The following is a 27,870-nucleotide window of genomic DNA, read 5'->3' as shown; positions in this document are numbered from 1 at the left end:
TGAGTGACGATCGCCTAGCGTAGCCTAGCGCAGCGGGGTCGACCTGCGCGGAGCGGCGCGGTACCGGAGCGCGCGGACGCTAGCGGACGCTAGCGGGGCGCGGGGCTGGGGTCGTTACCTGTGCTTTAGCATCCGGCTGCAGCCCGTAGCCCCTCGCGCGCTCACAGCCGGTCTGACGCCCCACTGCCTCAGGCTGCCACGCTCATACCGGCCGCTCCACCGAGTCTCTGTCTGGCAGGGGCCGGCCCCCTCGCTAACGGACCACCGAATGCTACAGGAACCCTGAATTCCCAAAACGCCCTGTCCTACTTTTTAAAGGACTCCATTTTATCTTTACTCGGCTAGTTTGAGCCACTTCAGGTTATCATTCTTTTCTCCTAGTCTCCTCTCTCTCTCTCTCTCTCTCTCTCCCTCCCTCCCTCTCTCCCTCTCTCTCTCTCTCTCTCTCTCTCTCTCTCTCTCTCTCTCTCTCCCTCCCTCCCCTCTCTCTCTCTCTCTCTGTCACACACAGTCTCTCTCTCTCTCTCTCTCTCTCTTTCCCCTCTCTCTCTCTCTCTCTCTCCCTCCCTCTCTCTTTCTCTCTCTCTCTCTCTCTCTCTCAGAGTTTAAGTTCGCTGCCTCTGTAACTCCGCTGACCTCTCTGCGCGTCTTGACCCTAGCCTTTTAAAGATGATTGACAGGTGACGGCTCGGCCGCGTCGTCGGGGCGATCGCCGAGCGTGGTTTGTGCGCGTTCCCTGCGAGGTTGCCGTACGCACCTTCCTCGTACGCGGTTTTTTTTCCGTCCCGAAAGTCCCCCCACCCGGAGATGGACAGGAGCCGGTGCGGCCGATGGCATTGTTATCTATTTATACCTCGGGGATGGCGAGCCTTGTCACCGTGAGGTGCCAAGCAGCCAGTCAAAGGGACATCTGATACTAACGGGCGGATAGGTGGGACAGCCACAGCGCAACAGAAATTTAGTTAAGACGCTGGGAAGAATTGAAACGAGGAGCCGAAAAACGCAGTTGAAGTGAACGACAACGTCGAGAAAAGTAAACAGACTACAGCGCTGCGGTCAGAAGTGCTGTAATGAGCTTTTCTTCCCCCCCCCTTTCATTCTGAAGTGTGTCTGAAAAGTCTATCCTGTACCTATTCCACATCTGTCCTGCCGGGATAGGTGACAGCTAAGAGGGGGAGCAGGAGGTTCTGTAAATGGTTCGAATAGCATAAATTCCCAGGTCATTGGTGGGTTATAGACGTGCAGAAAGCATGCAGGGCTGAGTAACAGATGATGGCGTGTGATTTGTGTCCCACGGTGCAGCTCGCGTTGCCTGCCGCAGTTATGAAGCGCATGCAGCGGGCGAAACAAGCATCGCATGTTCCCTTCTTTCTGTTTAATGCGAAGGGGCGAGGGGACGCATTTCAGATATGCGTTTTAAGGTGGCTGGGCCTCTTTCACTCTACGTATCCCTCTCGCTGATGCGTCCGCTCTGTCAGGGTGCTGAAAGGGAAATCTAGGCCCTTACATTACATTACATTACATTACAGGCATTTAGCAGACGCTCTTATCCAGAGCGACGTACAACAAGTGCATCAGTTCAAAGTGCGCTTACAGGTCAAAGGTCACAAGGAGATGACAGCAGTCTTGGTTTGAAGCTGGTTAGATTCTGAGGTATTTTTCTTTCGTAGCTGAGGAAGGAAAATAAAATGGAAGTTGTACTTTTTGAAGTGGATATCTTTCATTTTTTTCATATACTGTTATTTCCAGAAACTTGTTCTTTGATGATACCATCAGTACACAGAACAAGGATTGTGTTTGAGGCTTTCAAGTTCTTGATAAATTGGATGAGTTCTTTCCAAGTTGCTCAGGTTGTTGCCATTTATTTGTGTGTGTGTGTGTGTGTGTGTGTCTGTGTATGAGCTTATCTGTATTGGTCCTGACTGAGGAGGATGAAGCTGGTGGGGAGATTCAATCTGAAGCAGATGAGCTTCCTCACACCGTGTGATCAGATAATTCATCCCAGACTGCATGCAGCTTGTCAACAGTATGAAAACGTGTTATAGGCATGATGCTAGTCTACTAGTATACTGGGATACTGGAGTCCCCTTTGTGCCAGATATGAGCTGTTTTAATGGGAGGAAGCTAGCTACCTACAGCGAGTCCCATGGAGAGATTGGTCTCTCTCTCTGTCTCTCTCTTCCTCTCTTGAAGCAAGGGAGGGAGGACAGTTTAGAGGGGGTTCGATAGAGGGTGTCCTGCACTTCTCATTTTAAGTGGAATGAATCACGGAATGCAGAGGGGGAGGAGATCCCCCTTTTAACATAATTAGATATGTTCTGTTATAAATGCACTAGGGTCAAAATCAAGTGCCACCCAATTGTGTTTGTCGAACCTCGGACCAAACTTCCTCTGAGTTTTAAGGCCCTTAACATGGAGGCTTGTTCATGGATCTGACCTGTTCATGTTGTTGAATTTTAATGTCATGGTTTCTATAGTTTAACGGTGAGTCATTGAGACCTTATGCAATAGATTGGGAGGTTTGTTATTCAGCCCCTCAGTGGCTGTAGTTGGCTCTGGGTGAGATGAGTTTGTGCACCGCGCAGACACAGACACACACAGGCGCGCATACACACACACACACACACACGCACACCCAGACACACACAGGCACACACACGCATACACACATACACTCACACACAAACGCATGCACACACACACACACACACACACACACACCCAGACACACACACACATATACACTCATACACACACACATCCATGCTCTCACACACACTCAGACACACGCACACACACACACACACACACACACACACACACACAAGCACACACGCATGTACACACACACACTTGCACACACACATATACACACACACATAAACGCATGCACACACACATGCACGCACGCACACACACACAAGTTGATTCCGTGTACAGAATGAATGCTCAGAACCAGGATTTTTGGGGTCCCTTCAACACATGAGAGCAAAACCCCCGGCTCGCTGCGCACACCGTCAGTGAACATCCAAGAGTGACGTACTGTAAATGCACATCTTGGCCTTCAGAGGAGCACAGAACTGCACCCCTGCTTCGACCCCTCCGAAAGACAAAGATAAAACCGGAGGGAGCTCTGGCCTACCCACAAGCCTCGGCGTGCCAGGGGGGCGCAGATTATTTCTGTCTGCAGAGCTCATCTGCCCGTCCTTTACCTCTGATCTCAGGTAACAGCCGACGGGCAGAGTGGGCACGGTGCGTGCTGTCGGTTGGCGATGCCCTGAGTGCAGGTGTGTGTGTGTGTGTGAGTCAGGGTGTGAGTGTGTGTGTGTGTGTGAGTCAGGGTGTGAGTGTGTTTTAGGAGCCGTAGTCTCAGGCTCAGGCTCGGGCTCCACGGGGCTGCAGGGCCTTTCTTTTTATAGAGCGTGGCTTTAAGCCTCTGAGAGACGCTCAGGAGGGACGGGAGAGCCTGTGTCCTACATCGCCTCCCCGGATCCGGGGGGAGGGGAGTGTGTGTGTGTGCATGCATATGTGTGTGTGTCACTGTATGTGTGTGTGTGTGTGTGTGTCACTGTATGTGTGTGTGTGTGTGTGTGTTTGCATATGGATGTGTGTGGGTGTGTGTATGCATGCGTATGTGTGTATGTGTCACTTTATGCGTGTGTTTCTGTGTGTGTGTGTGTGCGCGTGTGTGTGTTTATAGGTGCAAGGTTCTGCCTAATGAGCTTTCACAGTAATGGGAGTGTGTATATGTGCACATTTTGATTCTTCTGCTGCATGTTTCACCTCCTGTAGGTACCACAGGTGGCAGTTTTTCTCCAGGTGACTTGCAGTCTCACTGGGGGGGTGCTGCGCTTGCCCTTCTGCGACCTCCTCTTCCTCTTCCTCCTCCTCATTGTGTGTGCTCTTCAGAACCCCCTTTCTGCATTCTCCTTTGTGAGATTAACCGCACACGTGTAATTAGAATGTTCTGAACTGAACATTCTAATGCTGATGTCACAGTCACTGCTGGTGATGGAAAGCAGTGGAGTTCTAGAACACGGACTTTCCGGAAACATTCCGAAAAGCCCACTCTTCAAAGGGTTAAGCGGCCTGCAGTGCTCGCCCCTCTCCACAGAGGGGGACAGCTGCTGTGTAAGTGGGCTCCAGTGTGGAGGCAGAGAAAGATGAAGGGCCCTTTCCATCCACAGTAGAGCCATTACTGTCCACAGGGGGCACTCCCTGTTTGGACGGCTATATTTGTCACCTGAATCATGAATGTCTGTGTTCGGTGGGTGCGTGTGTTTGTGTACTTGTTTGTGTGCCTGCGCGCGTGCGTGCGTGTGTGTGTGTGTCTGTGTGAGAGAGAGAGAGAGACAGAGAGAAAGAGAGAGAGAGAGTGTTAGATGGACTACACCTAAGCCTGGCTCAGTTTGTCCAGTGGAGTGAGGATGTGTTGGAATGACTGGCTGGGCCCTTCAGTCTCTTATGATGTTCACTGTGAAGGCTGCTGCCTTCTATATTTACAGAGATTAACGGTACTGAGCCCAGGCCTGAAGGTCTGAATGAGCAGCTGTTTGTTTCGGCCCTTATAAGAGCCAGACTCCATGTTATATAGCTGTGATTCAGTGCATCCATGTTAGTTTAAATCATGTTATATAGCTGTGATTCAGTGCCTCCATGTTAGTCTAAATCATGTTTTATAGCTGTGATTTTGGGCTTCCATTTTAGTTCAGGTGTGGGTATTTTCCATGTCTTCCAGTTGTAGAATCTGATACTTGAGACTGTACACATTTTTCTCCATCATGGTACTTTCCTTCAGGTCCTAGATGCTTGTTTAATTTAAAATCATTTTAATTTGTATTGCAAACTGCCTTCACGGGGCATAATTGAACAGTTTCCAGAGGTACTATGGAGAGTATTCTGATTGGCTTAATGTGCCAGTCATGACTGTGGGCTGGGATGTGTCTGTGGTTCATTTTGTGGCGGCTACGTGCGTAGGCTATGACTCCACGCTGACGTGAGTAGCGGTTATCCTCGGGCTGATGGCGGTACTGGCGGCTGGCTCCAGGTCTGCGAGCGACACCGCGCCCGCCGCCGCTCGCCCTGCTTGGGGCATGGGGCTCTCCCTAAATCTGGAGTGCGTGTGTACGTGTCTGCGGATGACCTTGGGGGGGGGGGGGTCGGCGTGTCTGGAGATTTATTTTCGCGTAGAAGCATGGAGGCGCTGAAGGGCCCTCTCGCCCCGTGTGGCGCTAAGTGGGCCGAGGAGGGGGTCCCGCCGCGCCCGGCCCCGCCCCGGCCCGTCCCATTACCCACCCCCCCCCCCCCGCTTTCTATAAGCCTGTCGCCCGAATGTCCCCAGCCCTGCAGAACAAAAGAATGCAGGAGAAGCAGGTGCAGCCTCTTAAAATAGAGGAGCGGGGGGTGATCAGAGAAAAAGAAAGAGAGACAGAGAGAGAGAAAGAAATAACGAGAAGGAGAGAGAGAGAGAGAGAGCATCAACAGTTACAGTGGCGATGAGAGAGGGTAGTGCTCAAGGGCTGTATCACAAAAAGGGAAATAGGCAGTTCTTTAAATCAGTTCTTTATTTTGCCATTAGTTTAACATTGCTTATACAGCACATTTTTCTTAATCACCAGAATAAACAATGGCTCCCTGCAAGTGCTTATTTGTTTTCTTTTTAACCAAATGCCATCCACCTCTGCTAATGAATTTGAGTCATTGACATTCTGGATCTCATTGAATTCTTCAGACTGTTTACGCATTTGAGTACACAGATCATTATTTAACCTCGGCGTGTTGATAAAAAAGCATCAAGCCTCACGTGAACTCGCACCACTTCCGTCCCAGATTTTAATGTCGTGCTTTTCCTTCTTTGATAAATGGCCAGAACAGAGATAGAGTTTGTGCAGTCTTCCTTTGAGCTTATCGCACTGCAAACCCCTTAAGAGAAATCCTGAATGTCTCCCTGCTCTCAGAAAATCAGCAGGAGTTCTGTCTAAACAGTCTATTAAAAAGGACATTAGCACAAGCTCAAGTCACCAAAGCTATTTTGGGGGGCCAAAAGTAATTGGACAATTGGCTTCTCGGCTGTTTCTTGTCCAGCTGTGTGTTGTTGCATCATTAGTTCATGCACAAGAAAGCTAACAAGAGGTCTAGATTTGATTTTAGATGTTGATTTGCATAGAGAAATCAGAATAAATCGATCAGAGGCATAGCCAAAGTATTGGGTGTGTCAGAATCAGCTGTACATTGTTAAGAAGCATAAGAGCACCGGTGAGCTAAGCAGTAACAAACAACCTGGCAGACGACGGAAGATCAGTATATTGGATGACCTATGCTTTCCATTTTGAAGAAAAACCCCTTTTCAACTGTCAAACAGATCAAAAACACTCTCCAGGATGTAGGCACGGATGTATTGAAGATTAAAATAAAGAGAAGGCTATACACCAGCATAACCTCGGAGGGTTTGCTACAGGATGAAAACTGCTGGTAAGCCTCAAGAACAGAACCTGGCCAGGTTAGAGTTAGCTAAATAGCACATTAAAAAAAACAAGCGTTCTTATTAAAAAATAAATTATTGAGAGCGAGGAGAGCTTATTAGGGTGGCATTTCCACGAGAGTCACTGGACCTGAACCCGATCGAACAGCTGTGGGCCGCAGCTGAGGAGGTGAAAGGCCAGACGTCACGTGACATCACACAGATCGCCCGCGGGAAACGTTGAGAAAGCAGCGGGGTAAAATGGAAGACGAGGTGTTGCATAAGCTGGTGGAATCAATTCAAAGTAGAGTTAAGGCAGCGATCAAGTCAATAGGTTGACACACCAAGTACTAACAATTTTTTATTTTCAATACATACAGTACAATACACTTTTTAAATATTGTGTTAATAAAAAATTATGTATTCTTGAATAGGAACTGTTAATGGAGTATCATAATTGGATTAGCCCTTGATAAATAATGAAAATGGTCCATTCTTGGTAGTGTTCTCGGAAATATGAGGTCCCCACTGTGTATGTATGTGTGTGTGTGTGTGTGTGTGTGTGTGTGTGTGGACATGTATTACTATCTTTGTGAGAACCAAATGTCCCCACAAGGATAGAAAGATGAGGAAAATTGAATAAGGTGGGCGAAAATTACCTTTTGCTGGTCCCCACAAGTTCAAGATGCTGTTTTAGGGTTAGGACTTATGGTTAGGGTTACGGTTAGGGTTAAGGTTAGCCATGTAGTGGTTAGGGTTAGGGTTAAAGGTTATGGAATTAATGTGAAGTCCTCACATATAGCAATGAATTCTTGCGTGTGTGTGTGTGTGTGCGTGCGTCTGCATGTGTGTTTGTGTGTGTGTGTGCGCGTGCGTGCGTCTGTGTGTGTGTGTGTGTCTGTGTGTGTGTGTGTGTGTGTGTGTGTATGTATATGTGCGTGTGTTTGTGTGAACAGATTGCAGTTACAGAGCAGTCCTTTCTTTTTCAGTGTCTTATCAATAACTCATTTCAGCTGTACAGCAGATGTGTCAGTGGCAGTAAGCCTGGCTGTGCACTCTCTGTGCTATGAATAAATTGAGAAGTTCTGTCAACAATTGTGAGAGCTGCAACAAGCACCTGCATCTCAGAAACACCCACAGAATAACCAGCGGACATTCTGACACTCATTAAATTTTTCCCGGTTGGGGAAACTCATTTGTAAATGCAGATAGAAATATTAAAATTTTATGACAGATAAATCTTATGCACTCCTTAGAGATGCCATTATCATTGGCGACTTGCATAGCTTGTGTTTTTAAATTATCTGAATTTTCAGCTCTCTGTTGTCTTGTGGAATTGAGATTAAGCAGATTCAACGACCGAGGGTTCAGTCTCATTGCTCCACCTGTCAATCAAACCGTCGCCTTTCAGCCGGGCTGCTGCCCCTGTGCATTGTGGGATTGTCTGCTGCGGTATTGTGAGGCTGCTGTCTGATACTCAGGAGCAGCCGAATATCACATGTCCTTCGTACATCGATGAAGGAGAAGGAGACAGACAAGGCTTTGGGACTGAGAGGGAGTTCTGGTTTGGGTCTGGCTCGGGGGAACAATTTTGAGAGCCGGCCGAGTATGGACGTTCACAACCCAACGCGTGCTGTGCCCCCCCCCCCCCACCCCTGCAATCCCCACACAGCCCCCTGACAACCATGTACAACTACAGTATCGACCCCCCCTCCTCCGCCCACTCACTTTTTAACTTCCAACACTGCTGTCAGCACACTGTCAATCCATATGCTGTCCAGAGCAGAGGATTTAGGCCGAGTGTAAGACTATAATGAGAGAATCTTGCTTCTGCTGCTGTTCTTTTTCAGGGTTTAGAAAGTGTGTAAGGCTGTAATGAGAGAAGCTTGCTTCTGCTGCTGTTCTGCTTCAAGATTTACTGAGGTGTCAGTACCGTGAAGTAAAGGTCCAGTAAAATTTAATGTGCAGAAAGTGGCGTCCGCAGCTGTTCGTGGGGTGTGCGTGTGTGTATGTGTGAGACATGGAAGTTACGTGCAAAAGTTATTTGTCATAGTTTTATGAATTTATGCACCTGTGTAGTTCGAATGTGTCTTTGTCATTGCTGAGTGGCACAATGAGCCAGCATTGCACTTAAGAATGCACTAGACTCTGTATTCACCTGAACAATCTTCCCCCAGCCTGACGAAGACAGCCCAGACAGCATTAAAGCCCCCCAGGCAGGAAGCTGCCCCCCTGGGCCCCCCCTGCAGACGGGCGTGGTTACACAAGGGTGTTTCAGAGTCGGCATCTCCCCACAGCTGAAACGGGGGGTTGGGGGGGGGTTTCTGGCTCTTTGTCCTTGAACTCTATCAGTATTTCCTTGGAGACTGTGTGGGTAGACACACCCACCAGGCTCTGAGACCACAGGTGTGCCTAATTATGCAGGCGCCTCAACACTTTTCAGCCAATCGGCTCGGCTCTGCTTCCCGCACCTATGCCCCCAGCCGCACTTGAGCCTCTATATTTGTTTTGGCTGTAAACCTACTCCTGACAGGGATTAGGGTCATGCGGAATGACCGAAGCTATTTATGCGCCGTTGAATTGTTGTGAAACGCATCAAGAGCAGACTACATTTTCACCCGACTGACTGTTTGTCTCAGCAAGGCTGAATGTGGCATCTTAATGGATGCATCTAAATCTTGAATACAGTGTCATTACAGAAACTCTCCCCCACGGCACATAGAAAGTTCTTCTCCATCTGTTTATTGGGGCGTAGTTAATTTTCATGTTTGCATGAAGCTCCAAGCGTTGAGCGTCCGATAGTCGCTCTGAAAAACTTTTTCGAACGCGACTTCCGGTGAATTCCGCAGGGTGGCTTTGAGCGAGCGGCCTCGTGGGCTAACGGAGCGTGGAGTAAGCTCGGCATGCTCGGCATTCAGCTGGTATTTTTAAATCTGTGAAGTTTTAAGCTGCCCGCACAAAGCCGGGTCCTTCGAAAGACCTTGGCTGGCGTTAAAGACTGCATTCTGTGTCTTGAGCTTCGTTTGTGTTGAGGTAATTTAAGAGGAGCGGGTCGCCCGACCGGCGGGATCCCAAGCTTTGCATTTCGAGAGGGAGAGCCTGTGGAACTCCTTGAGGGAGCCCAATTGTGCTCCTGCGTCAGAGCATACTGTCATTGAGCGGTGAGTCACAGAACGTCCCTCTTCTTTTAAAAATAAAAGTCACCTCTTCACGTACTTCTCAGAGACCGACAAGGACTCACAAGGCCAGATCAGAAGGAGTGGGAGCTTCGATTTAACCCATTTCATCAAATGAATATTTACTGCAGCCATTCAGGCTGAATGATTTTCCCAAGAGCTGTGTTTGCCTACTCAGTAATTCCTCTCCTGCTGAGATGAGTGCATGGTACTGCATGTGTAGATTCAGGGACTGGGGTAAACAGTAATGGAAAAGAAGGAGCGTGGTGATTGGTCTAGTAATGAGAGAGAAAAGAACTGATTGGTTGTCTATTAGCGAGTGTGAAAGAGGACAGTGAAGCGTTAATTGGTCTTGGCCTGAGGCGCCACAGAGTAAATGAAAGGTTGTTTGTCCAATCGCAACAGAGCTGGGCGTCAGGGGGTGGTGACTCTCTATCTCTGAAGGACAGTGGAGTTTGGTACAGTAAAGCAGTGGTAGGCTGGAAGGAGACTGCTGGAATGTGGAATAGTGTTGGAGGTTTCATTCCATTTCAGGAAGTTGATTTAAAGAATTGAAATTGAAAAAACCTCATGGAATATTGAGGGAATTTCAGTTCAATTCCTGAATTGACCAAATGGAAACAGAATTGGCCCTAGCCTATCTAAGGGTGAGTGCAGGTCTATCACCAAGTAAGCATCATAGCTATTAACTCAAGCTAATTTGGACTTGAGCTAGAGACACAGACTGGGACTGGCTCTTAACCACTGGATAGACAGATATGGACCTGTGGATCAGAGGATCTCCATCAGTTCTCAGTAGTGCGGGTAACCAAGGTGATAACAGTAAACACAAAATGCATGTTCTAACTGTACGGTGTAACAAATCTGTCTTTAAATTTAAAGAAAAGGGCCAAAACGTCAGTCCTAGTTATTCTAGAGTCTTCTTCCTCATCTGTAGCTGAACTCACAAACTGAAGAGCATAGCTCGTTCAGCCGCTCTATTGTGCGGGCCTCTTTGAGGGCGAGGCACAGAGAGAGGGAGGGAGGGTAAAATTGGGGTCAGCTGGGTGGGCTACATAATGACAGATTGGCAGAGACAGCTGAGAATGTAGTATGACAAAGATCTGGGGGGTGGCATTCATTGGCGTAATGGTCCTGCGTAGACCTGGCCGGGCACATGCGCACAGGTTGTTGTTCTCTCTGTGCATGCATGCCGCCCATAATGTGTTACGATGATACCAGAGGGATTAATCTCCACAGGCTTTTTCAGTAAGGTATGGTGCTGCCCTGTTTAGCTACACTGTGTGCCCCCCCCCCCCCCCTTCCCCAGTTCGGTGGTTTCCCGAACTTTCCAAGCGCGCGACTCACTTAATGACTGAATACATTTTCTGTGACACACGCCTCTAAAAACATAGGCCTGATCTACAGTATGTCCAAATATGGAATTCAAATCTTTTCATCAACCAGTATAAAAACAACTACTGTGGGTAGCTAGTGATGTGCATACAACCTAGTGCAGTGTTTCATCTGAATGATGTCAGCGTCTATGAAACGTCTATTATACTGAAAGGTGTTTTTCCGCATGTAACCCTCCTGAACCTCAGTCAGGGCCCACAGTTAGAAAATCACTGGCAACTCTGCACTTGACCCCTGGCTGACCTCTGACCTCTGACCTCCACTTTGCGCCCTTGCAGGAGGACCAGGTGGTCCTGCAGTGCACCGCCTCCATTCTGAAGGAGCAGATCAAGCTGTGCCTGTCCTGCGAGGGATTCGGAAACCGCCTCTGCTTCCTGGAGCCCACGTCCAACGCCCAGGTACGGCTCAGGCGTCACGGCGACGACCCACCCAGCCCACGGCTAGTCATTCCCTCGACCTGCTCTTTAACCGCTCTGCTTTCCCCTTCCAGAATGTTCCGCCTGACCTGGCGATCTGCTCCTTTACCCTGGAGCAGTCCCTGTCTGTGCGAGCCCTGCAGGAGATGCTGTCCCACACCTCAGAGATGGTAGGTGGGGGTTAGAGTGGTGGGTGGGGGGGGCTGATTGAGAACATGTAATAAAGTATGCAAATTAGGGAAGAGGGGGGACAAGGGGAGAAAAAGCTGAATGTTGTTGGTTTGTATTTATAGGCCTGATCTGTTGCCCAGTTTGAGCAATGAGGCGCATTTTTCTTCATAAAAAACGTATTTTCTTTTTCTTCTCCACTTATTCTTCTCCATTATTTATTATGCAATAAGAGGGATAGTGCCTGAGGCTAAACTTGTCCTGGGATTTAGACACAAACTTATTCACTCACATTTATTTAGACACATAAAGTTTGCCTTTAGTCTACTTACAGTAGTCGGTGAAGCTTTTATTACTGAAGATTTACAGACAACAGACATCTGTCTTGACAGGTACTCAGTATCTACTGCAGGGTTGTTCATCAGACAAGTTTAACAAGGCAAATGCTAGCTTATATTAGCCAATATTTGCAAATATAATAAACTTTTTTCTGTTTGCGATAAAACATTCGCTAACATTATCGAACAGTCTGAAAAGATAGTGAGCAGGGAATAAAATTAAACGCCACGGGGAAGGTGCAGAACTAGTACGTTGACAATCATTTGGCTGTTATAATTCACTGAGATTTAATATTTGTTCATATCCTAAACAAGCTGATGGTAATCTGCAGGGAAAATGGCTGTCCCCCTCTTCTGTTGTTGCATACTTTTTAAGTAAATCAATGCCACCGAAGAGCAAAATAGAACTGTCAATTTAGCTGGTAGCCGGTGGCTACGAACGATCTGTTTGTTTAACGCACGTCAGATGAGAACACATGAAAAGATTACGTGCCTGGAAGCAGTGCAGACTGTTTCCTCCTGTTCAGCAATGGGCATTGCTCTGTGTTAAAGAATTCCAAGTTCTCCACTCGTGTAACTTAACCCCACTTTTGTCTCACCCTCACCCCCCTCTCCCCTGCACCCCAACCTGTCGACCACAGGCACTCGATTTGGACAAATGGGTATGTCTTTGCTTATGACCCCCCTCCCCCCACCACCACCACCCCTAAACCGTTTTTTGTCAGTCCTTAGTCTTATCGTCCTCGTACTGACCATCGCCTCTGTGAAACGTAGCTGCTCCCGCTAAAGCTAACACACGCCACACGCACCCTGTCTGCCGTTTGTGACATCCAGAGCGGAGTCTGAGGCGACGCTTTGGGAAGGACCCTTTCCTGCTGCCCTCCTGAAGGAAGGGCCAAGAACCTTCTAGGTTTCAGTCTAGTCCACGCAACCCCCTGGCCCGAAACGCTCATGCCACTGTTTGGAAATATGTCAGTTACCGCACCACCTCGTACCACACTGTTACCGCCCCTTTAAACTGTTCCTTCACTCCCTGTATCCTATCTCCTGTTTAAAGGCTGTTAAATTAGTAAAATCTTCACTCCTTTGTCCTCCCTCACTCTCCCCTCCACTCGTCCTTCACTTTAACAACCCGTCCCTAAAATGAAACACCGGATGCGCTGAGCGAAACGCTTACACAGATGGACACGTCACACGTCCATTAAAAAGACCCCTGCAGAACACGAAAAGAGGACCAGCACTCTGCAGACGCTGCTCTCGAGCAATTCATCTCATTTAGCCCGAGAGCGATCCCTTGGTGAACACGATGGGAAAAACAACTCAAGGTAATCTCGTAGATGTCACTGATGGAGGCGGAGCCACGCGTCGTCCTTCGGCAAGGACGTTCGCGTCACGCAAACACGTTCCTGAGCTTTTTTTATTCGGGAGAAGTGGTGGTGCACAGATCTCAGGCCTAAATCGTTTTGGAAGAGGATGCGGGGCCAGGTGTATTGGACAGTTCTGGCGGCCATGATGGGTGTGGCTTTCTGAGCAGAGGGGCAGCCTGTTCCTAGAAGACAAGATCCTGACTGACAGGGAGGCCCCCCAGCCCAGCCTTTAAGCTTTTAGTGCTAGCGAGGAACCCCCATACCCCTACCAAACTTACCCCAACACCCGTCTTACCGTCTGTCCTGACTGGACTAGGCTTTCTTAACCCAGACAAGCGACCTCACACAAATAATCACAATGTTAACGATATTGGTGGTGATGATTGTTAATAATAATAATAATAATAATAATAATAATCATAATAATCATAATAATCATAATAATAATACATAATAATAATAATAATAATAATGTTCTCATTTAAAATCTTACTGGATTTTGGATTCAAAGGTAAGATAATTTACGTTCTGTGTTTTGAGTGGCAGTCTTGAACCGATGTGGTTTGCTCTGGTGATGTTCTGTTACAGTAATGTAGCTTATTCCTTGTTCTTGTATGTGCATATATTTATGTCATATTGTTTTCACTTAGTGGTCCTTTTGGGATGCTTCATGTTTTAATGTCTGAATGTTCCCCCTTTTATGTTCCCCCTATATGAAATCTGCCATACTGGGACCATTACAGGTGTTACTGTCGTTGCTATTTCAGTAGCCCAATACCTGTACTCTTAGGATATGTAGGTACGATCTTTACTGTGCCTCTGTATGTCATTATTGACACAGTCTATTTGTTGGTGACTTTTTTGTGGACTCTTTGTCACATGATCAGGCATACAGCTATATATATTCAGCTTGTCCCTATGCTGGGGACACTCCGTGGTCCTGGGGGTGGGTCGAAGCCTCTGATGTTGTGGCGTTGTGGTGCAGGGTTTGGGACCTGTGACAGTTTCCCTACTCTGTTCCCAGCCCCCCATCTGCCCCTTTGCCCCACCGCGTGGTAGCTGCAGTGGTTTGAGGCGACGGCGGCCTGCGTGCTAACCTTTCCTCTGTCCCTGTTCTCCGTGTCACCCAGTCCTCCCAGGGAGGGGGTCACCGCACCCTGCTGTACGGCCACGCCATCCTGCTGAAGCACTGCCACTCCAGCATGGTGAGCCTCCCACTCTGCACCTCCGCTTCCTCTGTACCCTGGCCTCCTCTCCTGTGCACCGGGCTCCTTCCCCTGCACACCAACCTCCTCCCCCTGTGTCTCAGACTCCTTCCCCTGCACCCTGGGCTCCTCCCCCTGCACACCAACCTCCTCCCCCTATGTCTCAGGCTCCTACCCCTGCACCCTGGGCTCCTCCCCCTGCACTCTGGGCTCCTCCCGTGCCCCGGGCTCCTCCTCTTGTGCCCCAGGCCCCTCCCCCTGTGTCCCAGGCTCCTCCCCCTGCACCCTGGGTTCCTCCTCTTGTGCCCCAGGCCCCTCCCCCTGTGTCCCAGGCTCCTCCCCCTGTGCCTGTCCTTCGATCCTCTAGGGCACCCTGTCACACCCCTTGTCTTTCTTAGTAGCTCCACCCCCCACCTAATTTCTGTTACTGTCTGTGTTAGGAAATCACCATTGCCCCCTCCCCCTTTGTTTTTAAAATCAGCAGAAATCCGAGGAAGTAATATTTGTTGTGGTGTGCATTAAAATGAGATGTATTTCCTACTCATTATCTCCCTTTCTTTCTCAGTATCTTAGCTGCTTGACCACATCTCGGTCCCTCACAGACAAGCTGGCCTTTGATGTGGGCCTCCAGGAGGATTCCACAGGTACGCGCTCCATCACCATGCCAACGCTAGGCCATGAGGCAGCACCGCGAACGCAAGATCATAAGAGCATATCAATGCCTAATTATGAGAAGATGTCATTCAGTCCACCTGAGCTCACCATTTAGCTGCAGACTACACAGTATCCAGCTCTGTGTCAAACGCAGATTGTTCCAAGGGTTTCTGTCTCTACTGCATGACCTGCAAAGCTGTTCCACAAATTGCTAGCTGTCTGTGAGAATAAAATTTCCCTCTAATTTCCTCCTGCAGCCGTTTGCTCTGCTGACAGAACTCAACCTGAAAAATCTTTTGCGTTCACCTTGTTAATCCTTTTTACAAAGTAAAAAACCTGAACTAGCCTCCTCCCCCAAGTCGTAAAAACGCTCTTATTTTACGATCTTCTGCCTGTTAGGCGAAGCCTGCTGGTGGACCATCCACCCCGCGTCCAAACAGAGGTCAGAGGGCGAGAAGGTCAGGGTGGGAGACGACCTCATCCTTGTCAGCGTGTCCTCTGAGAGATACCTGGTAAGACGTAGCTCGCCGCTTAGCTCACCTACCGCTACTGTTTTACCTGCGCAGCCTCGGCCGTCCAAACAAACTCCTGTCTAGAGCTTTAAAATACTCAGTAACCTCCATTTTATTCATGGAGCACATACCGTTGCATAGCTATCTCAAAGCGCTCAAAGTGTTTTACTTTTTTCATTTCCAACAAATCTGTTGTAACACCGACAGCCGTAAGGTAAGCAAGTCGCCGTCTGCTAGCTTTTTAATACCTTTCTTTCGTTCGCGGGTGACAGTGCAGTATAATAGTCGGGGAAGTAGGCCTTATGTCAGAGCTTGGCAGCTGTCCCAGGAAAGGACACGGCGGTTGTGTCTCCGAGCGAGCTGCTTTAATCTGAATTGCTTCAGTAAATATCTGGCTGTTGAACTGATTAGCATGTATATGAAGCGATAAAGCAGGGAAGTCACTGTGGAAGACAGCGCCCTGCTGAATGTGCAGATGTCGGGGAGTCCAGGCCCCTGCAACACAGGCAGGGAGCAGGAGAGGTACTCCTACCTGTCTCCGTCAGCCAAGGGTGTAACTTGAGTATTGGGGGGTTTGAAATGAGAAAAATCCTGCAATCCTGTAGGGGGGTCCGGGGAGTTGTTTGGCCTGTTTTGTAATATTGGGGGGTTGTAACCCCCCTACACCCCATAAATTACACCGCTCCCATCAGCCTAGCATTGAGCTGAGTTAGCATGGTTTCCTAGCATTGAGCTGTGGTAGCGTGGTTTCCTAGCATTGAGCTGAGCTAGTGTGGTTTCCATAGCCTAACTAGTATTGAGCTGTGCATGGTTTCCATAGCCTGAGCGGAGTTAGCATGGTTTCCATGGCCTCATTGGAACACGTTTCTCTCTGCACAGCACCTGTCCTACGCCAGCGGGGACCTGATGGTGGACGCCTCCTTCATGCAGACCCTGTGGAACATGAATCCCATATGCTCCGGGTGCGAGCTGGCTGAGGGTGAGCACTGCTTTGGGGGGACCCTCCACCCCCTCATGTTCCTTCTCCACCTCTGAGATACTGGTTTCCCCATAGATACCACATACAGCGCAAAATGCCTTTCGACGATCCCTCATTCACCATCATATGCGATTGTGAACTGTTCCCTCCAATGAAAATGGCGAACGGCAAGTCGCGGTTCCGCGTTCGCGGTTTCGGTGTGAAAGTCCGGTGACTCTCTCCGGTGTCTCTGCAGGGTACCTGACCGGAGGGTACGTTCTCAGGCTCTTCCACGGGCACATGGACGAGTGCTTGGCCATCTCGGCCGCGGACCAGGGGGAGGACCAGCGAAGGTAAAAAAAAAACGGGACACGTGGGATACATGCAGTTTGAAATGTTGTGTGAAAAATAACTGCAGTTTTTATGACGCATGCCTCAGAAAGAAACTATTTTAACAAAATTATTTTATTTCTGTGAAATTTCAATAACGTTGGTTTGTAAATATATTTAAATACAGGTCCCAGAAAGAGGCTTTTTTTAAAAAATATCATTTGGATATACATTGCTGGCAGTATGTTTTTAAAAAATTGCACACTGATTTGGGAGAGTTGGTACACACAGATAAAATATCGCTGAAAACGCTCTTTGACTCTTTCATCAGAAACGCTCACTACGAGGGAGGAGCCGTCTGCAGCCACGCCCGATCACTATGGCGACTGGAGCCGCTGAGGATCAGGTGGGTGTGTGCGCGCTGTCTTCGAGCAACGTGTGCGTCTCAGAGGAATCTCCCTTCCTGTTGGTACAGTTTGTCCCTTCTCTCTCCCCGTAGTTGGAGCGGGAGCCACATGAAGTGGGGCCAGTCCTTCCGGGTGCGCCACATCACCACGGGCCGCTACCTGTGCCTGGACGAGGAGAAGGGCCTGCTGCTGGTGGACCCCGAGAAGGCCAACACCAAACTGTCTGCCTTCTGCTTCCGCGCCTCCAAGGTTCACCTGCGTATTCAATACAATAAGTGTACACCGAATTAGTAACTATAGACTGCAGCAAAATGTCTGTCATAAGTATTTTTGTCTTGTAATAAGACTTAAAATCTTATTTTTTTATCTAAAGTAGAAAATATTAGGCTGTTTGAGGTTACTTTTTGCTTGTCAAGTGAAATTGTCTGACCCCACTGGCAAATCTTGAAGTGAGTCAAACTGTCTCACCTCATTGGTAATCTTTTTGATGAATTGAGGAAAAAAAGTAATAGAATTAAGATTTTAAGTCTAAATATTAGACAAAAATACTTTTTAAGATTGACTTTTATTTTTGGTTTTTGCAGTGTAAAATACTGATGTGTTATTTCTACGTTCATGAGTCCTTTGACTGTTCTCCTAGCTGCTTTCCCCGGGTGTAGTTCGCCTATAGAACAGCCTCAGGTGCAGTTTACCAGCGGTTGATACTCTAGTCTGTGTGAGTCTCTGACCCTTCGGTGGCTCTCCCGGAGCAGGAGAAGATCGAGGTGGCTCAGAAGCGGGACGTGGAGGGCATGGGCACCCCGGAGATCAAGTACGGGGAGTCCATGTGCTTCGTGCAGCACGTCTCCACCGGCCTGTGGCTCACCTACGCCTCCGTGGACGCCAAGTCCGCCCGCCTCGGGCCCCTGAGAAGGAAGGTACGGCGGCGTGGGGGGGAACGCGGCGACGTATGAACTACTCTGCCGTCGTGTCTGACTGTGATTATATTCCAACTGCGCAAATATTAACTGGCATTTATTAGCATTGTGTTATTAGTGTAACACAATCCACCTCCACCTCCATTAGTATAACACAGGGACTGCAAATCTCCATTAGTGAAACACGGGCATTATGAATCTCCACCTCCATTAGTATAACACAGGGACTGCAAATCTCCATTAGTGAAACCACAGGCATTGTGAATCTACACCTCCATTAGTATAACACAGGGACAGTAAATCTCCCCCTCCATTAGTGTAACATACGGCCAGTGAACCACCTAAATGGCGCACTGACGGGTCTCTCTCCGTCCCCTCCTCAGGCCATCCTGCACCAGGAGGGGCACATGGACGACGCCCTGACCGTGGCGCGCTCCCAGATCGAGCAGTCCCAGGCCGCCCGCATGATCTACAGCACCGCCGGGCTCTTCGCCCAGTTCATCAAGTACGAGCGCCCGGTCTCACGTTGGATTAACACTAGACCTCTCACTGTGTCCTGCTAGTTGGTACAATAGTACAATAATGGTGCCCCACCAAGGATTCCAATGTGGAATTTCAGACATGTTCAGTTATGGTTTGAATTGCACTGTGTCCTCTCACACTGTCTGAATTGTTGTTTGCGGTAGACAGTGTGGGCACTGTGTGGAGGTTCCTACCTCACCTGCTCCACACCTGTATGGAGGTTTGTACCTCACCTGCTGCATCCCTGTGTGGAGGTTCGTACCTCACCCGCTCCCCGTCTGTGTTGCAGGGGCCTGGACTCCCTAAGCGGGAAGAACAAGGCCCCCGGCGCCACGTCGCTGCCCATGGACGCGGTGGTGCTCTCCCTGCAGGACCTCATCTTCTACTTCCGCCCCCCCGAGGAGGAGCTGGAGCACGAGGAGAAGCAGACCAAGCTGCGCTCCCTCAGGAACCGCCAGAACCTCTTCCAGGAGGAGGTGCGGATAGTATGCGCATGCATACACACTCTACTCTCACAGAAATGAACATACGCACACACACACATACAGACACATGAGCACACACACTACACATACACCTACACACACACACCCACATGCACACATGCCTACATACATACACACACACGCACCAGCACTCGCGCACACACACACACACACAGTTTTTGTGAAGACCCATCTAATTTGTACCTCATTGGTATCCCTTTCATTGGCACGCTAGTGTGTTAGTCAGCAATTAACAAACAATTGCTCCTGATCTCTTCCTCCCCCACTCAGCCGGTTTCAGACTGGTGCTCATGTTTATGTAATGCTCCTGTATCAGAGAGGGTTTCCCCTGTGTGCGTTGCAGGGCATGATCGCGCTGGTGCTGGACTGCATCGACCGGCTCAACGTCTACAACACGGCCGCCCACTTCTCCGAGTTCGCCGGGGAGGAGGCGGCCGAGTCCTGGAAGGAGATCGTCAACCTGCTGTACGAGCTCCTGGGTACGGCGGCCGCCTGTCTGCGCTCTGCACAGAGATACACACACACGCACACACACATGGACACACGCACTCACACAAGAACACAGACACAGACATGGACACACACATCGGCACACACACAAGTACACAAACACACACATACATACACACACACACACACACAAGTACACAAACACACACATACACACACAAACATGGACACACGCACTCACACAAGAACACAGACACAGACATGGACACACACATCGGCACACACACAAGTACACAAACACACACATACATACACACACACACACACATACATGCATGGACACACACAGGCACACACACACTACATGCACACACGCACATACATACACACACACACACACACACATACACACCTAAGACGCATGCACACATACTCCAACACATACTGGTAAACGCACAAGAACACACACACACACCTAAGACTTACTAAGTTTCAAACTGTGGCAGAATTGTCCCTGGCTAACTGGATTTGCCCATAACTAAATCACCAGTTACGGCGAATGAAGGGGATGAGCCGAGTGTGTAATTCGATTTTTTTTTTTACACACATCAGGGTAATGCGGCCTGTGAAATATTCCCTAAATACATCTTGAGCTCTCTGATGTGCCTCCTGCTCCCAGGTACCACTGGAGCGCATCCAACATCCCTGTCTCTGCCAAAAAAGTGCTGAACAACACTGTTTCATTATGAGCGCATTTCTCTCTTTCTCTGTCTGTCCGAAGCCTCTCTGATCCGTGGGAATCGGGCCAATTGCGCGCTCTTCTGCGACAACCTGGACTGGCTGGTCAGCAAGCTGGACCGCCTGGAGGCCTCTTCAGGTACTGCATGCCCGCTCGCGCGCTCTGTGCCCCCCCCCCCAGCTGTTACCGCGATCTCCTCGGACCGCGCGAATGCTCAAACGCGGTCTCTCCGCGTCTTCCCGCAGGCATCCTGGAGGTGCTGTACTGCGTTCTGATCGAGAGCCCCGAGGTGCTGAACATCATCCAGGAGAACCACATCAAATCCATCATCTCCCTGCTGGACAAGCACGGGCGCAATCACAAGGTCGGCGCCGCTGGGGCCGTGGACACGTTCAGGGCCATAAATCAGACATGGGCTAAAAGAGGGCCAGACCTGGGCTAAATGTGGCCAGACTTTGGCTAAATGTGGCCGGACCTGGGCCAAATATGACCACACCTGAGCCAAATACATGTTTGAAATTACTTTAACTCCCTACTCTACAGTTGATTCTTTAGTAGATTATGTTGTAGGCTGATGTAGTGGCTATTTCTATTGGTTGTGACATTGACATCTTGGTGCCCTCTCTGCTCTTTGCCTAAGCTTTATATATGCATCTTTGTAAGTCCCTGGATAAGAGCTTCTGCTGAATACCAAATGTTATGTAATGCTGTTGAATTTCTGAAAACAGTTCGGTAGATTCATGAGGATTTGAAAGGAGACACTAACCAAAGCGTTCACTCCTATGAAAGAAGGGTGAGAATGAAGTCTTTTAAAATCTTAAAAAATGGTCAGTGATCTGGATCTGCAAGAACTGCACTGCTGTCTAAAGGTATAATATCACTATCTGATCCAGTTCTGAAAGAGACACACGCCCCCCCCCACGCCCCCCTCCCGTGTCCCTCAGGTCCTGGACGTGCTGTGCTCTCTGTGCGTGTGCAACGGCGTGGCCGTCCGGTCCAATCAGAACCTCATCACCGAGAACCTGCTCCCGCGGCGGGACCTCCTGCTGCAGACCAACATCATCAACTACGTCACCAGGTGACCGGGGGGGGGGGGGGGGGACGCCGGCGTGGTGCGTCAGCAGTGTTAAAAACACAACTTTTCAGCAGCACCTGCTAATTTCACGACGTCATCGCGCCCAATAACTGCTGAGTCATCATTTTTACCTGTAAAAACACACCCACCGCGGAATGTTATTCGCTGTGAACAGTAGTTTTCATGTCTAGTAGAAGTTATTATTGTTCTTGCTTGTTCTTTTTTTTTTTAAATATGTTTTTTTGGGTTTTTCCTTTTTATTTGATAGTATACAGTGTAGAGAGACGGGAAGAATTAGGTTGAGAGAAAGGGAGAGACGTGCGACTAAGGTTGGCGGCCGGACTCGAACCGCCGACGTCGCGGCTCGCATTGAGCATGTGGTTAGCGCTCTACGGGTTGCGCCACTAGAGGCCCCTGCTTGCTCTTTTTTTTACACCTAATTCTTTCTCTCGCTTCTTTCAGTATGAGACCGAACATTTTCCTGGGCACGTGCGAGGGGTCCACGCAGTATAAGAAGTGGTACTACGAGCTGATGGTGGACCACGTGGAGCCCTTCCTGACGGCGCAGGTCATCCACCTGCGCGTGGGCTGGGCCCTCACCGAGGGGTACAGCCCCTACCCCGGCGGGGGCGAGGGCTGGGGCGGCAACGGCGTCGGCGACGACCTCTACTCCTACGGCTTCGACGGCCTGCACCTGTGGTCTGGTGAGCCGGTCGTTGGCTACGCCGCTATGTCAATCGTCCGAGGCGCGGGGCACCGATTGGCCGACGTTTCGAACTGACCCCGCCCCCTTTTTGTCTTTTTAGGGCGTGTCCCTCGGCACGTGGCCTCGCCCAACCAGCACATCCTGGTGGCCGACGACGTCGTCAGCTGCTGCCTGGATCTGAGCGTGCCCAGTATCTCCTTCCGCATCAACGGCCACCCCGTGCAGGGCATGTTCGAGAACTTCAACCTGGACGGCCTCTTCTTCCCGGCGGTCAGCTTCTCGGCAGGCGTAAAGTGAGCATGTGCGGAGTCTTCAGCGGGGGCAGGGAGGGAGAGGGGCAGGATCAGAGGGCCTTTGAGGTACAAAGCTGGAAAGGGAGAGGGAGGGAACTTTCTGGAAGGAAGGGTTACGGGCAAGAGGGGTGATGGGGTTAAGGCTAGACCAGTGGCTCCCAACTCTTTTCCTTTGAGCTCTGCCATCCTGTAGGTTTTCACTCCACCCCTAACAAAGCTCACAACCGTCAACAACTGAAGGTCTTGTTGTGCTGCTAATCAGTAGAATCAGGTGTGCCAAATTAAGGTTGAAGTGAAGACCTACAGGACGGTCGATCTCTAGGAACTACTGTACTAGATTGTGGGTATTGCTATGACTGACAGTCCCATTCGAAGGCTAAAACAGCTCACCCCAGCCCCCCTCAGCAAGAGCACCAGCACACACAGGGTCTCCAGTCAGTAGATTAATGTCTTTGGCATTTAGCTTGTGTATCTGTTGAAGGCACATGTTCAATATTCAGTTGTAATGGTGTCATGGAAGGCGCTGCAGCCCTGTGTTGATGTCGTTGTGTGTGATTAGACAGGATCTGGATGCCTCTGGCTTCAGAGTGATAGAGGGTTGATTTTGTGTGGGGCTGTGTTCCCCCCCCACCACCTCCCCAGGGTGCGCTTCCTCCTCGGCGGTCGTCACGGCGACTTCAAGTTCCTCCCGCCCCCCGGCTACGCCCCCTGCTACGAGGCCCTGCTGCCCAAGGACAGGATGCGGATCGAGCCAATCAAGGAGTACAAGCACGACTTCGACGGCGTCCGCAACCTGCTGGGCCCCACGCAGTCGCTGTCCCACACCGCCTTCACACCCTGCCCCGTCGACACCGTGCAGGTACCGCCCCCTGAGGCGAAGCCACGCCCTCTCCTGGCCCCCCCCGACTCACCTGTCCACCCCCTTTCTTATCACAGCACTCTTACTGCAGACTGAATTACCTTCCCCACTGACCACAGCCCCCCTCCTCACTGACCACAGCCCTCCACTGAAACAACTCTCCTGACCCCCCCCCCCCTTGCCCTGCCTTTCAGATCGTCCTGCCCCTCCACCTGGAGCGCATCCGCGAGAAGCTTGCGGAGAACAGCCACGAGCTTTGGGCTGTCACCCGCATCGAGCAGGGCTGGACCTACGGCCCGGTAAGTACCTCAGCATCCAATAGGACTGGACCTACGGGCCGGTAAGTACCTCAGCATCCAATAGGGCTGGACCTACGGGCCGGTAAGTACCTCAGCATCCAATAGGACTGGACCTATGGCCCGTTAAGTACCTCAGCATCCAATAGGGCTGGACCTACGGGCCGGTAAGTACCTCAGCATCCAATAGGGCTGGACCTACGGGCCGGTAAGTACCTCAGCATCCAATAGGACTGGACCTACGGGCCGGTAAGTGCAGACCTTGGTGATGAATTTCCTGGTTAAATAAAGGTGAATAATAATAATCATGAACTGAGGCGTATTTTAAGGATGACTGTATATGGGAGATTTCAGTTTCAGGGAAGTCTGCAAAAATGTGTATGCAATGTTGCATTCATACTATTGTAAGGTGAATGACAGCACATCTTGAATATGGGTAAATTTTGGGTGATTATACTGCAGGTTTTAGCGGTTGTAAGTCCTAATTGCAGCTCTTTCTGGAATTCCCTCGTCAGTTTCGCGATGACAACAAGAAGTTGCACCCCTGCCTGGTGGATTTCCAGAGCCTTCCGGAACCCGAGAAGAACTACAACCTGCAGATGTCTGGGGAAACACTCAAGTGAGTTTGAGTCTCAGCCCTGCCTCTCTCTCTGCCCAAATGATGTAGAACTCTGCTGCATGCACTCACTCTCTCTGATTGGACAGGACTCTGCTGAGTCCCACCCTGCTGTATGCTCTCCTTCTATCTGATTGGACAGTACTCCGCTGATCTAGAGTCCCACACTGCTGCATGCTCTCCCTCTCTCTGATTGGACAGAACTCTGTTGGCACTGAGCTGTCATGTGGGCATGGGCGATGAGAAGGCCGAGGAGAACCTGAAGAAGATCAAGCTCCCCAAGACGTGAGTCATCTTCTACACTGTTGTTAAATGGGACCTGTATTAGGGCATTATGTTCATTATGTTCAATTTCTCTGGTTTCACCTCTCAAATACAACACAAATACAAGTCCTCAAAGTGTCCAAGTAAACTAGCTGTGTTCAGGTCCACTGGCGGTTATTATATCTGGATGTGCTGGGGGTTGACACAGACTGTGAGATTTAAAGTTTATCATTTAAAGTTCAGTGGAGTTTCCTCCCTTTTTAAACGCCTACTCGCTCATGCAGCTGGTATAAAAAAAGCCCATGACCACACTGAAAGCCGTCTGATGGACACATCACACACACGTCGTTCTGCCGCCTGGGAACAATGCCAGCTGCCGCTTAGCCAATCACATGCCTCACAGTCGCCTCACTTGTCCAATCAGCTACATCATGAGCAACGGGTACAAACCCGCCCCCCTGGACCTGAACCACGTCAAGCTGACGCCCAACCAGAACACCCTGGTGGAGAGACTGGCAGAGAACGGGCACAACGTGTGGGCGCGGGACAGGGTGCGCCAGGGCTGGACCTACAGCATCGTGCAGGTGCCCCTCCCTCTGCTCCTTCCGTCTCACGGGCAACCAGGCTAGCTCATTGGCATTCACAGTGTATTACATGGTTGAAATATTTTGTTAATAGCTTTTCCAAAGCAGTTAATCTATAATTTATCGAGTGAAATGTCTGCCTCTGTCCCTTTTGGTCTGGAGTCTCATTAAGGTGTAAATCCAGATCCTGGTCACATAATTATTTGAATTTATTTTTAGAATTAATAATTATTTAATTATTTGAAAATCATTTATTGATGCAATTTTTTTTTTAACATTTTGGTTTTTTCCATTTTTAATGGAAATTCTTAAGGACCTGCAGGAATGCTTTCCGGCTTTATTGGATATTTAAGAGGCACACTGTTGTAATCCAAAAATACACATTTGTCCCTGGCCTTCTGGCTGCTATAATAAGCACAAAACAGAACCCTTCAGGTGAGGCCTTGGTGTTCTCTCTGCCCCCTGTCCCAGGACATCTCCAACAAGCGCAACCCCCGCCTCGTTCCCTACAACCTGCTGGACGAGAAAACCAAGAAGACGAACCGCGACACCGTCTGCGCAGCCGTGCGCACGCTCATCGGCTACGGATACAACATCGAGCCGCCGGACCAGGAGGGCAGTGAGTCCCTCTGTCTGTCTGTCTCTGTGTGTGTGTGTGTGTGTGTGTGTATCTGTGTCTGTGTGTATCTGTCTGTCTGTGTGTGTGTGTGTGTGTGTGTGTGTGTGTGTATCTGTATCTGTGTGTGTGTGTCTGTCTTTCTGTCTCTCTGTCTGTGTACTGCTGTGTCATAATGTGTCCGCTGAGTGTTACTCACATATTCCCATACAAACACATTCAAGGACAGCAACACATTCAGTTGAATGATAAATATCATCTATTCAAGCATACGAGCTCTTTTGTCTCTTTCTCTCCCACTCTCTCTCTTTCTCTCTCCTCTGTCTCTCTTGCTCTCTCTCACACTCTCTACCTCCCTAAATATTAAAATAAGTGCAGAAGGGAACTTCCTCACCTGCTTAAAAGTGGCTCCTTTCTGTGTTGTCACTTTTTTAACCCGCCTTTTTTTTCAACGCAAGCTCCGCCCCCCTCTCCCTCCACCCCCAGTCATCACCCTTCTCCCCCCCCACCCCCTCCTTCTGCCCGACAGGCGGCCACGGGCCGGGCAGCATCCGCACGGACAAGATCCGGGTGTTCCGGGCGGAGAAGTCGTACGCGGTGACCCAGGGGAAGTGGTACTTCGAGTTCGAGGTGGTGACGGTGGGCGAGATGCGCGTGGGCTGGGCCCGGCCCAGCGTGCGCGCCGACACCGAGCTGGGCGCCGACGAGCTCGCCTACGTCTTCAACGGCTTCAAGGTGACGCGCCGTTTCCCCCCGACGACCTCTTTCATCATCGCCGGGGGCGGGGCCTGATTCTGTCACAGCTCGGCGCGAAGGGGGGAAATCAAGTTTCAGAAAGTAAAAGTCCTTCCCAGTCATTTATTCCAATCAGTTCGATTTGCTAATTAGCACAATTCTTCAGCCAGGAGGTAGAACTAATCAGTGAAATGAGTTCATGGGTGGCAGAAACAAATGGCAGGACTTTTACTTTCTGACCCCTGGACTTTCCACCTCTGCAATTGAGTCACTTCAGGAGATTAACTGACATTGAATTCATCGACTAAAAAATGACCTTAATGTTTCATGTGTATTTTTAAATGAATGGACTGAATATCAGTTCTTTTTTATCTGTAATCTGGATTCCTGTAATGCCCCCGCCCCCCCAGGCTCAGCGCTGGCACGTGGGCAACGAGCCGTTCGGCAGAACCTGGTCGCCGGGCGACGTGGTGGGCTGCATGATCGACCTGACGGAGCAGAACATCATGTTCACCCTCAACGGGGAGATGCTGATCAGCGACTCGGGCTCTGAGATGGCCTTCAAGGACATCGAGATCGGAGAGGGTGAGAGAGAGGGGGAGGGGGAGGGAGTGAAAGAAAGAGAGAGAGGGAGAAAAAAAGAGAGAAAGAGAGAGGGAGGGGGGGGAAGAAAGGAGTTGTCAGGAAAGTGTCTATCCTAACATAGTTTCCCAGGTACTGTTGGGTGCGAGAGAGCGTGAGTGTGGTACCCAATTACTTGTGTGTGTGTGTAGTGTGGGTGTGTGTCTGTGTGAGTGTGTGTAGTGTGGGTGGGAGTGTATGTGTGTGTGTAGTGTGTGTAGTGTGGTGTCGGTGTGTGTCTGTGTGAGTGTGTGTAGTGTGGGTGGGAGTGTATGTGTTTGTGTGTTACTCACTTACCTGTGTGTGAGCATGTTACTCATCCCCCCCCCTGCAGGCTTCATCCCCGTGTGCTCGCTGAGCCTGTCCCAGGTGGGCCGGATCAACCTGGGCCAGAACGTCAGCAGCCTCCGCTACTTCGCCATCTGCGGCCTGCAGGAGGGCTTCGAGCCCTTCGCCATCAACATGAAGCGCGACATCACCATGTGGTTCAGCAAGAGCCTGCCGCAGTTCATCCCCGTGCCCACCGACCATGCCCACATCGAGGTGCGTCCCGCTCACAGTCACATACACATGCTGCGATTCATCGGTGATTGATTGATGATTCAGCGTTTTGACAATGTTTTTCCAAGCCTCATGAATTCCAGCATTATTATGTTGATGAAGAATGTATATATATATGTGTGTG

At 49.8% G+C, this 27,870-nt stretch overlaps 1 protein-coding gene across 10 annotated transcripts in view; it reads left to right on the top strand.

Moving 5' to 3' along the window:
• Positions 1–27,870, top strand: part of LOC118236393 (ryanodine receptor 1-like) — an 87,901-nt gene that overhangs the window by 225 nt on the left and 59,806 nt on the right. For all 10 annotated transcript variants that reach the window (XM_035434738.1, XM_035434730.1, XM_035434736.1 and 7 more), the window contains exons 2-29: positions 11,310–11,429; positions 11,522–11,617; positions 12,595–12,615; positions 14,451–14,525; positions 15,091–15,169; positions 15,579–15,691; positions 16,571–16,670; positions 16,906–17,002; positions 17,311–17,385; positions 17,479–17,635; positions 18,139–18,303; positions 18,687–18,808; positions 19,115–19,301; positions 19,675–19,810; positions 20,563–20,658; positions 20,766–20,884; positions 21,465–21,598; positions 22,058–22,299; positions 22,402–22,594; positions 23,237–23,453; positions 23,648–23,752; positions 24,265–24,368; positions 24,567–24,650; positions 25,054–25,213; positions 25,685–25,832; positions 26,359–26,564; positions 26,975–27,149; positions 27,520–27,728. In XM_035434738.1, coding sequence (XP_035290629.1) covers positions 11,310–11,429; positions 11,522–11,617; positions 12,595–12,615; positions 14,451–14,525; positions 15,091–15,169; positions 15,579–15,691; positions 16,571–16,670; positions 16,906–17,002; positions 17,311–17,385; positions 17,479–17,635; positions 18,139–18,303; positions 18,687–18,808; positions 19,115–19,301; positions 19,675–19,810; positions 20,563–20,658; positions 20,766–20,884; positions 21,465–21,598; positions 22,058–22,299; positions 22,402–22,594; positions 23,237–23,453; positions 23,648–23,752; positions 24,265–24,368; positions 24,567–24,650; positions 25,054–25,213; positions 25,685–25,832; positions 26,359–26,564; positions 26,975–27,149; positions 27,520–27,728 — 3,735 coding nt within the window. The remainder of the gene's footprint in view (positions 1–11,309; positions 11,430–11,521; positions 11,618–12,594; positions 12,616–14,450; positions 14,526–15,090; positions 15,170–15,578; positions 15,692–16,570; positions 16,671–16,905; positions 17,003–17,310; positions 17,386–17,478; positions 17,636–18,138; positions 18,304–18,686; positions 18,809–19,114; positions 19,302–19,674; positions 19,811–20,562; positions 20,659–20,765; positions 20,885–21,464; positions 21,599–22,057; positions 22,300–22,401; positions 22,595–23,236; positions 23,454–23,647; positions 23,753–24,264; positions 24,369–24,566; positions 24,651–25,053; positions 25,214–25,684; positions 25,833–26,358; positions 26,565–26,974; positions 27,150–27,519; positions 27,729–27,870) is intronic.

This window comes from Anguilla anguilla, chromosome 9 (genome assembly GCF_013347855.1).
Source record: "Anguilla anguilla isolate fAngAng1 chromosome 9, fAngAng1.pri, whole genome shotgun sequence".
Classification (NCBI taxonomy): domain Eukaryota; kingdom Metazoa; phylum Chordata; class Actinopteri; order Anguilliformes; family Anguillidae; genus Anguilla; species Anguilla anguilla.
The sequence above is the reverse complement of the archived record's forward strand: the minus strand, read 5'-3'. Positions and strand labels throughout refer to the sequence as shown.